The sequence below is a fragment of the Hylobates moloch genome, unplaced genomic scaffold, assembly GCF_009828535.3.
Source record: "Hylobates moloch isolate HMO894 unplaced genomic scaffold, HMol_V3 SCAFFOLD_1, whole genome shotgun sequence".
Taxonomy (NCBI): Eukaryota; Metazoa; Chordata; class Mammalia; order Primates; family Hylobatidae; genus Hylobates; species Hylobates moloch.
The window spans coordinates 146,751,396-146,766,082 of record NW_026652276.1 but is presented as its reverse complement, the minus strand read 5'-3'; the positions used below and the strand labels follow the sequence as shown (position 1 = coordinate 146,766,082).

General features: G+C 38.1%; 1 protein-coding gene across 1 annotated transcript in view; it reads right to left on the bottom strand.

Annotated features, from left to right (window-relative positions):
- The window catches only part of RAPGEF5 (Rap guanine nucleotide exchange factor 5), a 239,561-nt gene that overhangs the window by 176,265 nt on the left and 48,609 nt on the right, over positions 1-14,687 (bottom strand). Inside the window, exon 5 of the mRNA XM_032759601.2 lies at positions 14,059-14,227. Coding sequence (XP_032615492.1) covers positions 14,059-14,227 — 169 coding nt within the window. The remainder of the gene's footprint in view (positions 1-14,058; positions 14,228-14,687) is intronic.

Genomic DNA, 14,687 nt, shown 5'->3' with positions numbered 1-14,687 from the left:
AAGATCCCTCCCTGAGGGTTTATGCCAGCAGATGCTCTCCTTTAGGAATTCCCTGGGTTACCTTTCAAGGTCTCTGCTTACCAATACCCCAAGCCAGACCTGGTAACTCTCCAGGGGAGAGTGCTGAGTCCTGGTGCTCCAGGCAGATGTCTCTGTAAGTTCAAGAGGTCTGCAATATCTAAGGGTGTCACTGTGAGGATGCAGAGATGACAAAAACCTATGGTCCTCCACCCTCATCCCTCTAACCATCAAACTGCATGCATTATCATTAAGCCCACTCCTACCCAAAAGGAAAATAACAAAAAGCCCTGCCCTTCCTATAGTCCTCCTCACCTTAATTGATGGCAATTCCATCCTTCCAATTGGAAGTCATCCTTGAACCCCTTTCTCTCATACTCTGCCTTGTATCCACCCTGAAATCCTATTGGCTCTTCAAGACATATCTCCCACCTGATCATGTCTCACCACCTCTATCACTGCCACTGTGGTCCCAGCCACAACATCTCTCATGTGGACCCAGGAGCCAGCGTAGTCTTGCTAAAATATAAGTTAGTTCATGTCTCTCTACTCAAAATCCTTGAATGACTTCCCATCTCACTTAGCATAAAGCCAAAATCTTTTTATACTTAAAAATGTAATTAACAAAGATATCTATTCAAGGTGTGCCACATATTTGTGAATACACTGTGATTAGCACAATCAAATTTATTAACACCCATCACCACTCATGCTGTACATTAGACCTCCAGAACTTGCTCAATTTAATAAATGAAAGTTTGTATGCTTTGATCAACATCTCCCCATTTCCCCTATCTATGATGTCTATATTCTAGATAAGTATGTTTTGCTTAACAAAGCAAATTCCTACGAAAAAAGAAGTGGGATGGTGGAAGAATGAGAATTAGATTTTTCTTGAGATCTTTGATATCATGAATACAAACACGGTTCACCTTCTCAAGAGAAGATAATTTTTCATAGCATCCGGCTACTAGTTATGCTTATAGAAAAAAGGTACTAAACGGGAATTATGAATGGGAAAGGTTTCATTAAGAGTCCAGAGTGTATAGTTATACATTAATCTAAACTGAATAAAATTAGATTTTTCACATTTGATTTTGAGGATTGGAGTATTAAAGTTTAATATTTAATTAGATGGCTCAATTTCAAATGCTAATATAATCAGGCCTAGATGTCCAATTTTTGCAAAATTCCTGTACTACTCTTAAATATAAATGTACTCTGATAAAGATAAGCAATCTGTTCCCACACCTGGAATGAGCCTTGTCTATAAACAATGGAAATTTTGAAGCACTTAGTGTTTCCTTGGGAGAGGAGGTAATGAGTAATCACAAAGACTAGGACTAGCTGATTTCATAACACTTTTTACAAAAACAGTTTAAAGTAATAAGTGGAAATTTTGTTCACTTACTACGCCAATACAAATCTTATGCCAAGTTCCATCACAAAAATTTTTTGAAAAATACTAAAAAAAAAAAAAAAAAAGTTTGTTTACCCACACAGTATTTCCTCCTCTCCAAGGGTCATGAGGATCTAATTAGGAAAAGTTAAGTTAGGAGTAAAACGGGTAGGCTTCGGACATCGGAATAGCAGACTTGAACTTAAGCTCTCTGGCCAGAGAGTGTGAATCCGTCACCATTTCAGAAACTAAGGAGGCCAAGGGATGTCTCATGTTGCTAAAAAACATCAGGTAGTAAGAAAAAACCAGGCAGGATAAGGAGAACAAAGGAGGCAGAAGTGAGGGGGTGGTGGAGGTGCTATTTTGTATAGGGTGGTAAGAGGAGACAGGGACCTCAATTTTGGAAACCATCACTGTGAGACAATATTAAGTACATGGCTGGGTGAGGACACATCCAAAGTGAGAGCAGAAAAAATAAGAGAAGTCCAAGACTGACCTCTACTGTGTTTAGAGGTCACTGCTTCAAAATGTAGGTTTCATTATTTAGGGACAGCCAGTCTGAATAATCTGAGGCAAACAGCTCAAGAGATGACTGGCATTAAAAAGACAGTTTTTTACTCACAGTTCCCAAGAGGAGAGGGGATGACACACAAGGAGGGGCCACACAGGGAGGCACCAGTGTCAGTCACGAGGCAGAGGACATGGGGGAAAATATGGGAAATAACCTTTATTGTGGTTTCCCCAGAATAGAATGGGTAAGGCAGGGTAAACAGGTGAGGATAGACTGTTTGATTAACTTCAGCAGGACCAAAAGCATAGGGACTGCACCTAACTGTTTGGTACCTGGAGCTGGGGTGATTAGGGCAGGTGAAAAGTAGCCCAGAAGGTGAAAGCCCAATAAAAAAAAGTGGTTATGTTATGAGGTCTGGACTGGCTGGCTTATCTATGAAAGGTGTGCTCCCAGCAAAGCTAGCAGGTAAGTTCTCTACTATCTCTAGGAATGGACTATTCCTGGGTTGGGCAGTCTCTCCAGGGTCAGCAAGGCCCCAGACGTCAAAGCACTGAAACATAGTTAATACAATCAGGAAAAGGAAGAATTAGCAAAGGAGCCTTAAAAGCAGCAGCTAGTGAGACAGAAAAGCCAAGAGATGTTATCCCAGGGGCCAACTGGAAAAACTGCTTCCAGGACATGATCAATTGTGCCAAATGCTGCTGTCATGTCAAGTAAGATGAGGACTGAAAAATCAACATTTTGGCATTTGGCAACATGGAAGACTTCTGCAATCTTGACAAGGTTGCCTTCAGTGGAGTGGTACTGTTGAAAGCCCGAACGGAGTAGATTCAGAAAAGAATAGAAGAGGTAGAGAAAGTAACCATAAATATATCTTCTGAAGAGTTTTGCTGTAAAAGGGAACAGAGACATTGTGCAGCAGCTAGAGGGAGATATAGGGAAATATCAACACATGCTGAAAAGAACAATCCAGTAGAGGAAAAAGCTGATGAAGCAGGAAAAAAATGAGATTTCAGAAATGAGATCCTTGAGTAGGGGTACAGAGATGGGATCAGTCACAATGTAAGGAAACTGACCTTAAATAAGAATGTGGACCGTGCATCCATTTTTATCAGGAGCAAAGATAGAGTCCACCAATATACATGCAGGCAGGTTGACAGATTTGGTAAATAAAACATGAGAAAGATAGTTTTTAAAATGTTCCTTTCAATGAAATAAAAAGCAAGGAAAAAGAGGTAAGAGGGGAGCAACTGTGATACAGTTTTCTAGGAGACTGAATATACCAAGAAATGAATAGGACCACCCCACAGCATTGAAGACCCACTCAAGATTAAAGGCCATGAATATAAAATGAGACTGATCATCCTTTGACTCCTTAACGAACCATCTCTTCCATCTACCTTTAAAATCTGACAGAACAAGATGCTAGATGGCCATGGCCAGTGATGGCTGAAGACAGAGGAAGTATTGATCCTGTGATTTTTCTATGTATATAACTATGTCATCTGCAAAGAGAGATGGCTTTATGTTTTCCTCCAAATATATGCCTTTTATCTCTTTTTCTTGACTTTTTGCACTGGCCTGAGTGGAAGAGGTATACTAAGAGAAGATATATTAGCCTTGTTCTGATCTTAGTAGGAAAGCATAAATGCTTTAGTCTCCTACCATTAAGTATGATGCAAGCTATGGGTTTTGTATAAAGTCTTATCAGATTGAGGAAGTTCTCTTATATTTCTATTTTTCTGAGAATTTTTATCTTGAAGGGTTAAATTTTCTCTTTCTCTACATCTATAAAATTTATCATATAATTTGTCTATTTTTAGCTTGTGAATATGGTGAATTATATTGAATGACTTTTGAGTGTTGAGCCATCCTTGTATTCCTAGGGTAAACTCCCCTTTTTCATAACGTATTTATAATTTTTATATGTGAGGAAGATTGTGTCTATACTAATGAGTCATATTGTTCTGGTTTTTTTTTTTTTTTTTTTGAGACGGAGTTTCACTCTTGTTGCCCAGGCTGGAGTGCAATGGCATGATCTCGGCTCACTGCAACCTCCACCACCCCGGTTCAAGTGATTCTCCTGCTTCAGCCTCCCGAGTAGCTGGGATTACAGGCATGCACCACCATGCCTGGCTAATTTTTTTTGTATTTTAGTATAGATGTGGTTTCTCCATATTGGTCAGGCTGGTCTCAAACTTCTGTCCTCACGTGACCCGACCACCTCAGACTCCCAAAGTGTAGGGATTACAGGCATGAGCCACCACGCCTGGCCTTATTGTTTTCTTTCTCTGAAATTTGTCATGACAGTGCTGGCCTCATAAAATGAATGTGAAGCAGTCACTCCTCTTTAATTTTCTGAACAAGACTGTATAGAAATGACATAATTTGTCTATGGTCATACAACCCTGAAGGTGCCCGATCTTGTCCTATCTTAGAGGCTAAGCAGGATTGGGCCTGGTTTGTACTTGGATGGGAGAAATGACATAACTTATTTTTTAAATGTTTAGTTAAATCTGCCAGGAAACTTATGTAAGCCCATTGTTTCCTTGTTTGAACGGCATAAACTAGAAATTCAATTACTTTAGTATACATAATTCTATTCAGATTCTTGTTGAAGGACCACAGGTAGTTAATGTCTTTCAAAGAATTTGTCCATTCCACCTAAGTTTTCAAATTAATGATCATATAGTTGTTCATAATATTCACTTGTTACCTTTCAAATGTAAGTCTGCAGTGATATTCCTTCTTTTATTCCTGATATTGGCAATTTGTCTTTTTGTTTTCTTCAACACTCTGGTGAGAGACTTCGTACTTTTTTTTTTTTTTCAAAGAACCAACTTAGTTTCATTAGTTTTTTTTCTAATTTCTTTTCACTTACATCGATTTTTGTTATCTTTATTAATTCCTTCTTTGCATGTTTTGGGTTTAGTTTGTTTTTTTTTTGGCTAGCTTTCTGAGGTGGAAGCCCTGACCATTGATCTAAGACATTTATTCTTTCCTAATATAAGCATTAAAAGCTATCGATTTTCCTCTAAGTATTGCTTTAGCTGCATCCCATAATTTTGAGCATGTTATGTTTTAATATACATTCTATACTAAATATTCCTTATTTCCTTTGGGACTTCCTCTTTCACCCATGAGTTACTTCAAAGTATGATGATTTCCAAATAGTAGGAGATTTTACAAGTATCATTTTACCTTTAAATATATTATTGGATATGCCTCTTTATCCTTCCCCAATTATCTTTTGTTATAATCATAATATGTATTACATCTACATACACTGAAAAGCCCACCAAATGTTTCCTTTCAATAGTCATATATATTTTAAAGAAATAAAAATTAAAATGCCTTTGATTTTTATCTAAATATCTACCACTTATGTAGCTTTTCCTTTATTCCTGAATTTCCAACTTCCCCTCTGATATTTTTTCTATTCAACCTGAAATTTTTCCTTTAGATTTCTTCTAGAAAAGGGCAGCTAGCAAAAAATTCTGTTAGTTTTCCTTTATCTGAGAATGTCTATTTCACCTCCATTTTTAAAAACTATTTTCATTGTAGAGGATTGACAGTTCTTTCTCCGCCCCCCCCCCCACACACCCCCACACCTTAAAGACTTTCTTCCACTGTCTTCTGGCCTCCATGGTTTCTAAAATAAAACCTCAAATTATTTGAATCATTACTCCTCCTGTAGGTAATGCATCATTTTACTCTAGCTGCCTCCAAGATATTTCCATTATTTGTTTCTTAGTTGTTTTTAAGTATCTAGGAGCGTGTTTCCCTGAGTGCTCCTGTTTGGGGTTCACTGGACCTCTTGAATCTATAGATTTGTCTCTCACTCCATTTGAGAAGCTTTTGGTCATTATTTAAAAGTTTTTTTCTGCACCAATCTCTTTGTCCTCTCCTGGGATGCCAACATGTGTTAGACTTCACTACAGCGTCCACCAAGTCCCTGGACTATTCATCTTTTTCAATGTTTTTTTTTTCTTGTCCTGCACACTGGATAATTTATAATGACCTATCTTCAGGTCGCCTCTATTTTGCTATTGAGCCAATTCAATGAATTTTTAATTTCAAGTATGTTTTCCAGTTCTAAAACTACATTTGGTTCTTTTTTTATTTTTTATTTTCTATTTCTTGACTAACAACTTCTATCCCTCTATTCATTTGAAATTTGTTTACCTAATGGGGCATAGTTAAAATAGCTGTTATCAAGTTGTTAATAATTTCAATATCTGAGTCATCTCAGGGTTGACATTAATTGCTTTTCCTTTGACAAATGGTCATATTTTCCTGATTATTTTGTGTCAAGTAATTCTGTATTATATCCTGGCCATTTTGAACATGCTATACAGCCTCAATGATTCCAGCTGCAGTTCAATTTTCAATGCCTTTTCTATGGTACCTTGGGTCTGTCCCACAGATATCCAGCTCAGGAAACTCACATTTGTGTAGTTCATACACAAAATTAATGAATCCCTTCCCTAGGTTTCCCCTCTCCTGGATTCCCCTACACTCTCAGACTAGCTGGGTTTCCTATGCCCATTTCTGACCAAAACCAAACACTCCTTGTCTATTATCTGCCTGCACTGCCACCACCACAGAGCTCTGAACCTGGGACAAACCTATAAGAAAAAAGGAGAATCAAGACAAGGATTTCTCCACCCACCCCACCCCATCACACTCTTCAAAACTACAGGGACCCATTTTCCTGATTCTTCTTGCTAGAAAGACGGGGTTTCTACTGCAGATTTTGACAACTGTAGCACCACTGATCTCCCTGTCTACATCTGAGGCCTGCCTTTGAGGCAACGCTGGGAAATAAAAGAAACGAAAAGGGAAAACTCACACCTGTGTAGGTCACTTCTCCAAAGTTTCACTTCGTTACATAATCTGCCTGCTTTGTTTACTTTTGAGAGGCCTCAGGTAGTTATTGTTTGTATTTTATCTAGAGGTTTCAGCTGTAATCAATACAAGAGATAGGCTGTAGTAGACTTGTTCCATCTTGGCCTGAACCTGTAGCTCCATCAATAGATTATTCTTCATAAGACTCTTCAATGGAATTCGTTATTATCTTGCCATAGTTAACGTCTCATAAACAAGAGGCCAAAAAGTCAAGGTTTGCAGCGAAAAAATTAAGAGTAGGGCTGGGCGCAGTGGTGGCTCATGCCTGTATTCCCAGCACTTTGGGAGGCCAAGGCGGGTGGATCACGAGGTCAGGAGATAGAGACCATCCTGGCTAACACAGAGAAATCCCATCTCTACTAAAAATACAAAAAATTAGCTGGGCGTGGTGGTGGGCACCTGTAGTCCCAGCTACGTGAGAGGCTGAGGCAGGAGAATGGCATGAACCCAGGAGGCGGAGCTTGCAGTGAGCCGAGATCGTGCCACTGCACTCCAGCCTGGGTGACAGAGTGAGACTCTGTCTCAAAAAAAAAAAAAAAAAAAAATTAAGAGTAGATAGGCTGAAAATATGCATTTCAGTTCTATTGTTAAATGTAGTAAGATAATGAAAATGTAGAAAACACAAGACAGGAATAATCTGTAACAAAAACTCATTTTCAATAGTTGGGAAGAGCTGAATATTCCACACAGTAATTACAGATTTTTTATGAATTTAGAAATGAACTGTATGAAATATTTTCATTTCTCAGGAAATAATTTTGTTTTTTTTTTCCCACAGCTTCAGAACCTTCGTGATAAGCTCCCAGGTATCACTTGTGGCACACGACTTCCCAGCTTGTTATCTGTATGAACTGAGCTCAACCCCTGTTAGTCGCTGAAGGCCTTGCATTATTTACATATCGTCATATCCCTCACAAGGCCAAACACGGAAGCTTAAGATCAGTAGATGCCTGGTGAATAAGTCACTCTGCAGAGTGCTGGTGACAAGTGGTTGTCTTTTCCCAGACCCTCTGCTCCCTGTTCCTCTTCCTTACCTAAACATTAAGAGAAGCAAATTCCACGATCTTGTAATCCCTTTTGGATACAAATATGTATGAAGCTAAATTTGTGGACTTTTCAGAAGTGTCAGCCAAGTTGCGACAGGCAGCATGTTTGGTAAAATCTTTTTATCACAGTAATATTAGCCAGTCAGGATGGAGAGGGGGCTGTTTCAGCAGAAGCCATGTGGCTGAACAGGGTGTATATGGGAGCCACAGCCAGACCTTAGGAGTATCAGCAATGCCAACAGATATCTAGGAAGGCCAATCAGCCAGGCAGGACCACCAGGCATTAATAAGCTGACACCCAACTTACACTGGCCTCACGCTCCAACAGCAGACGCCAAGAGAATGCCAACAGTTATATCTCAAGGGCACAAAGGAGCTGGCTGCCCATCCACTCGCAAGACCAGTGAGGACAAAAAAATGCCTACTCTGACAGGAGAGCCTCCCCTGTCCTCCTCTGCCAAGGTCAAGGTGCCCAGACCACTCGCCATGTACCCAGAGGCTACCTTGAGAAACAGGGAGAAATACAGAGACTGGGCTCTTTTACTAAAAGACACTAAAAAGTTAACTAGAGAGACTTTTTAAATACCTATATTAGAATAACTTTACTAAAGGGTGCTTCTTCCCCCCACCCCCCCCCCTTTTTTTTTGTCCATTCTGCATGATGGCGGTTCATGTAGACAAATGTCAGATCACTTAGAGAAAAACAAGCTACATTTTCTTTCCATATTTGAGTGTAATATGAGTTAAATTTTAGCAGTCCTCTATGTCTTTATCACAGCATAAATGTTAACTATTGTGTAAGTGGTAGGATACAGTTTTATGCATTCAAGCTTCACAGACTGTCTATTCAAAGCCCTACCTACTCCCACCCCTGGCAAGCTGGGAGCTGCTATAACCACAGCTGAATTGAAATAGTCAAGTTCCCTCATAGCCTAAAGGCCCAAACAAGGTAGTGTTAGAAGCATCTTACCAGTCCCAAGGGAATTATTAGACTGCCTTTTCCTACACTGTTATTTCATCATTCCTCACCGATTCTTCTCCGACTCTCTGCTTAAAATAAAAGAGCTAGAAACAGTACATTCTGGGTAACTTGATTTGGCTGTCTGTTGGAAGGAGATATCATAACTGTTCTTTTTTCCCCCAGAGACAGTACCCTTGACAACTGATTCAGTCACTTTTTTTTTCTAATTATCTATTCAGTTTGGGTATAAAAGTTATTTTGTATAAAATTCTGTTTCTTCAAACTAGCTTAGAAACCTTGCAACAGCTTCATTTCCCCTCCTGCTTTAAAGATTCTTTTTTAAATGAGAAAAATCCCCTTTAGTATTTTTAGAAATGCATTTGTATGGAACAAAATTGTGTTTACATAGAGACATTAAATGGTTTCCTTGCATTATTTTGAAGACACTTAGAAGACAGCAAATTAGAGGGGCCTAATGTAGATAGGCTCACACAGGTAGGTATCAGTAGCCTTTAAATGTCAAAAAGGTTATTAAAAGGAACACAAAATTGGGTTTTCAGCAAATGAATGGACAATGTAAGAATCAAGAGGGCATTTGAATAAAATGGATAGAAACAAAGCATCATAGAACTAAGAATGACACGGAAGCATGGAATTTTTTTAAATACAGAATGCAAGAGCAGTAAGTTACCAAAAGCAGTAGCAACATGGACTGCAGACATCATGGAAGTTTTGTGATCAAGGCAGGACTGGGGCTTCCCCTTGAGGGCTGGGTAGAATTTGACTGGAAAAAGGCAAGAAGAGCAGAGGAAAGAGCAAGAGTATCACACTGGCATGAGGAAGTAAAGAGGTGTGGGCTAGAGGTGAAAAGAATGAGATAGGATCATGCATGTGCAACCATAGAAAGTACTGGGACAGTGCAACTGAATGAAGACAATGTCCATGGACATCTTTTCTCTGATCATAGTATATTCCAAGTCTAGATAAGCCAAAGCTTAGATCTCCAAAATTAGGCCAAAAACATTCTACCATAACATTAAAGTTGGCTTATGATTGTAGTATTGAGAAAAAAAAAAAAGGTATATACTGTCTCTCTCTAGAAGAGACCTGCAATGGTTCAATAATTTTATCTTTATATATTTAGTACTTTAGAACAGACAGGTCCATAGGTTCCCCAATGACAATTTTGCTGTATGAGTCAGTTACTACTCCCAAACGCACACATTCACACCAACAGAAAAAAATTGCTGATAAACACGGCATGCTATATAGCAATTCTCAACTCCAGAGCCTAAGATTTGTGTTTATAGTGGTCAGTATGACAAAAGACTGCAAGTAATCTGGAGTTACTATTAGGATGCAAATTTTAAAAATTTTCATTTTTAGAAATTAGAGTAGACCCAGGGTTTCTCTATAACAAGGTCATTTCACTGGCATTCCAATTTGTTTTCTGAGTGGGGGAGAAGGAGGTGGAGTTAAATCACGAGGACAGCTTGCAAGTTTATTTCCACAGTCCTATGCCCCGGTGAATCTGGGCATGCCCATGGGATTATGCACACCTCCATCTTGTGTGCAGGACAGGAAAGGCTGAAAGGAGCTGCTGAAGAATGCCAGTCCCAAACAGTCACAGCTAGCCACAGCCATCTCTGGTTTAAAATCCTGCCACTCCTTTTTAGAAAGCTTGTTAAAGTTCATTGAACTGCTCCTTGACTTTTCTCAGGACGCTTCTGACCTATATTAAGAGCATATCACAATACAGGACATTTCCTAGAGTCAGACCAATTGAATGATATCTGAATTCTGCTTTACTATTGCAAGGCCCTTTATAGACAGCAGTGATGGGAAATCCATAATCATTTCACCAGAGCTTGGTCTAACACTTTTATAGCTTCTGTTTATAGTTTTATAGGAAGGGGTCCTAGAATGATCCCCTAACTTCTGGGAAAGGACACATAATATCAGGTGTTAAAAGCACAGTCATTAAAGCCAGACACATACAGATTCAAACACTAAAACTCCACTGAATCCTTGTGTGACCTTGGACAGGTTACACGATCTCTGTACCTAATTTTCTCTCTTATTTAATAGAGATAATAATAGTACCTGTCTTATAACATTCTTCTGAAAGTAAAATAATGAATATAAAGCATTTAGCACAGTGCCTGACCTAAAATTCATTCTCTACAATCAACCTTTCTATTAGCACAGTCTCATTAATATTCTGAAGCTTATTTATTCTCCTAAAAGCAGTCCATATTAACTATTCAGTATTGTCATTTAACAGGAGATTTTATTTATTTTTTCTCTTTTTTAATTTTTCTGGGTACAGAGTAGGTATATATATTTACAGGGTACATGAGATGTTTCAATGCAGTCATGCAGTGTAAGCACATCATAGAGAATGGGGTGCCTATCCTCTCAAGCATTTATCCTTTGAGTTACAAAAAATCCAACTGCACTCTTTAAGCTATTTTAAAATGTACAATTAGGTTATTATTGGTATAGTTACCCTGTTGCGCTATCAAAGAGTGGGCCTTATTTATTCTTTCTAACTTTTTTTTTGGTACCCATTAACCATCCACACCTCCCCACTAATCCCCAATTACCCTTCCTAGCCTCTGATAACCATCTTTCTACTGTGTTCATGAGTTCAATTGCTTTCATTTTTAGACCCCACAGATAAGAACATGCAATGTTTGTCTTTCTGTGCCTGGCTTATGTCATTCAACATAATGCCCTCCAGTTCCATCCATGTTGTTGCAAATGACTATCTCTCATTCTTTTTTATGGCTGAATAGTATTCCATTGTGTATATGTACCATGCTTTCTTTATCCATTCATCTGTTGATAGACACTGAGGTTGCTTCCAAATCTCAGCTATTGTGGACAGTGATGCAAAAAACATAGGAGTGCAGGTATCTTTTTGATATATAACCTTTCTTTTGGGTATACACTCAGCAGTGGGATTACTGAATACTATGGTTGCTCAATTTTTACTTTTTTGAGAAACTTCAAACTGTTCTCCATAATGGTTGTACTAACTTACATCCCCATCAACAGTGTACAAGGGTTCCCTTTTCTCTACATCCTCCCCAGCATTTGTAATTGCTGTCTTTTGAACATAAGCCATTGTCTTTTGAATATAAGCCATTTTAACTGGGGCGAAATGATATCTCATTGTAGTTTTGATTTGCATTTCTATGATGATCAGTGGTGTTGAACACCTTTTCATAAACCTGTTTGTCATTTGTATGTCTTTTTTTGAGAAATGTCTATTCAGATCTTTTGCCCATTTTTAAATTGAATCATTAGATTTTTTCCTATAGCGCTGAGTTCCTTATATATTCTGGTTATTAATCCCTTGCCAGATGGGTAGCTTGCAAATATTTTCTCCCATTCTGTGGGTTGTCTCTTCACTTTGTGCATTGTATCCTTGTTGTGCAGGAAGATTTTCAACTTAATGTGATCCCATTTGTCCATTTTTGCATTAGTTGCCTGTGCTTGTGGAGTATGCTCAAGAAATTTTTACCCAGATCAATTTCCTGAAAATTTTCCCCAATCTTGTAGTTTCACAGTTTGAGCTCTAAAGGTCTTTAAGCCATTTTGATTAGATTTTTTTATATGGTGAGAGATAGGGGTCTAGTTTCATTCTTCTGCACATGGATAGCCAGTTTTCCCAGCACCATTTATTAGAGACTGTGTCTTCCTCAGTGTATGTCTTGGCACCTTGTTGAAAATGAGTTCACTGTAGGTGTGTGGGTTTGTTTCTGGGCTCTCCATTCTGTTCCATTGATCTATGTGTCTGTTTTCATGCAATTACCATGCTGTTTGGGTTACTATAGCTCTGTAGCATAATTTGAAGCCAGGTAATGTGATTCCTCCAGTTTTGTTGTTTTTGCTTAGGGTAGCCTTGGCTATTCCGGATCTTTTGTGGTTTCATATAAATTTTAGAATTGTTTTTCTATTTCTGGGAAGAATGTCATTGGTATTTCGGTTGGGATTGCATTGAATCTGTAGATTGCTTTGGGTAATACGGATATTTTAACAATATTGATTATTCTAATCCATGAACATGAAATATTTTTTCCGTTTGTAGTGTCCTCTTGAATTTCTTTCATCAGTGTTTACAATTTTCATTAGAGATCTTTCACTTCTCTGGTTAGTTCCTAGGTATTTAATTTTATTTGTGTCTATTGTACACGCTGGTGTAAATGGTGGGGGTGAGGTGGTATCAGTGATTCAGTACTGTTTTTTCTATTTCTTCAGTGCTCCTTTCAGCAATATGGAACTATAACCAGGTATTATGAGTGCTCACCTGATTTTTGGTTCTTATGAAGGTGTTTTTTTCTGTGTAGATAGTTGTTAAATTAGGGTCGTTGCCTGGGAGACAATTGGTGGAAACTTCAATTCCATAATCTTGCTCCACCTCCTTCTCAACAGTCAATTGTCATTTTTTTTAACTAATAAGAGTTACCCTTGTTATGGTTATACAGGTATTTCTCTCTGAACCTACTTTCTTATCTATGACATAAAGACCATATTGCTTGGCCTGCTAATATCATAGAAGTGAAAGAGTCAACAATATGGGAAAGCATTCTGGACACTGAAGTGTTCTGCATATGTAAAAGTTTTTAACTGAAATTTTAATCCATAACTCATAATTCTAAAATAAGCTATCACCATGGATAAACAAAGTCATGTCAGAATCACCACATTATGACTCAAGTCCTGTTCCCAAGCCTTCCCTAATTAATTTTAATTCATTTTAATCATATAGTGATTCAGTATCTTCATGTGATGATTCACGTGTTTTAATTTGCCAAATGTTGCTTCTAGATTATTTTCAGAAACATTCTGTCGAGCTCTTAGGAAAGTCACGACTTGGATAGTAAATAGGATGGGAGTTACTATTTTATTCCAACTTAAGCCCAATCATATGTTTTTTCTTAATTTAGATCATCTACTCCTGTAACGATGATAATTTAGAAACCACATGGTACAGATGATGAGGCATGGGCTTCTGGGATTTGAATACCAGTTATTTATTAGCTGGATTTAATTTTCTGCAATTTATTTTATCTTTCTATCTGAAAAATGGGGATAGTAACTCCCTCTTAAATGAGACAGTGATCTTAAAGAGCAGAATATAGTCCCTAGACATGGTAAATGTGGTCTAAGTGTAAGAATACAATGGCACAAGAGAGCCTCTACTTACAGTTCACAGATGCCACCTCTAGCAGGAATGAGAGGCACAAGTTGCAATAAAAGCTTGACACCATTTTGCCATTCTTCTTCTCTTTCAAATTCACAGTACAAGTAGCTACATTCATCAGAGGAAAACTGGTAGAAAACATAAGTATCTTGAAAGTACAGATGCTGGTCCACTGTTTGAAACAAAAAATGTACAGATCAATTTTTTAAAGGATATTACTCAGAGAGTAATAACTCAAATGATAAACTGAAAGCCCTAATAATTGGGAGCAATCAGGGTTAAGACTATAATTATACATTCTAAGCTCATTCATGTTTATAATCTCATTGAATTGGAAAGGACTTACTGACTAGTCTATTTTTACTACTAGAAGCTTTGGCCAGCATATTCACATGTATTTATATTTTTTCTGCTTCAGAGACAGGTGCAGATAAAATCAATAACAATTCAAAGAGGATGGGGAGAAATCTTTTTTAGTGTCCCAAAGCAAATTAGTATATTTAATTAATTTAGTAATACAGAAATACAACACAATGGCAAGTTTTAGATCAGTGGTTCTCAACTTAGGGTGACTGTGCCTCCCGCAGGGGACATTTGGTGATGTCTAGACATTTTTGGTTGTTACATTTGGG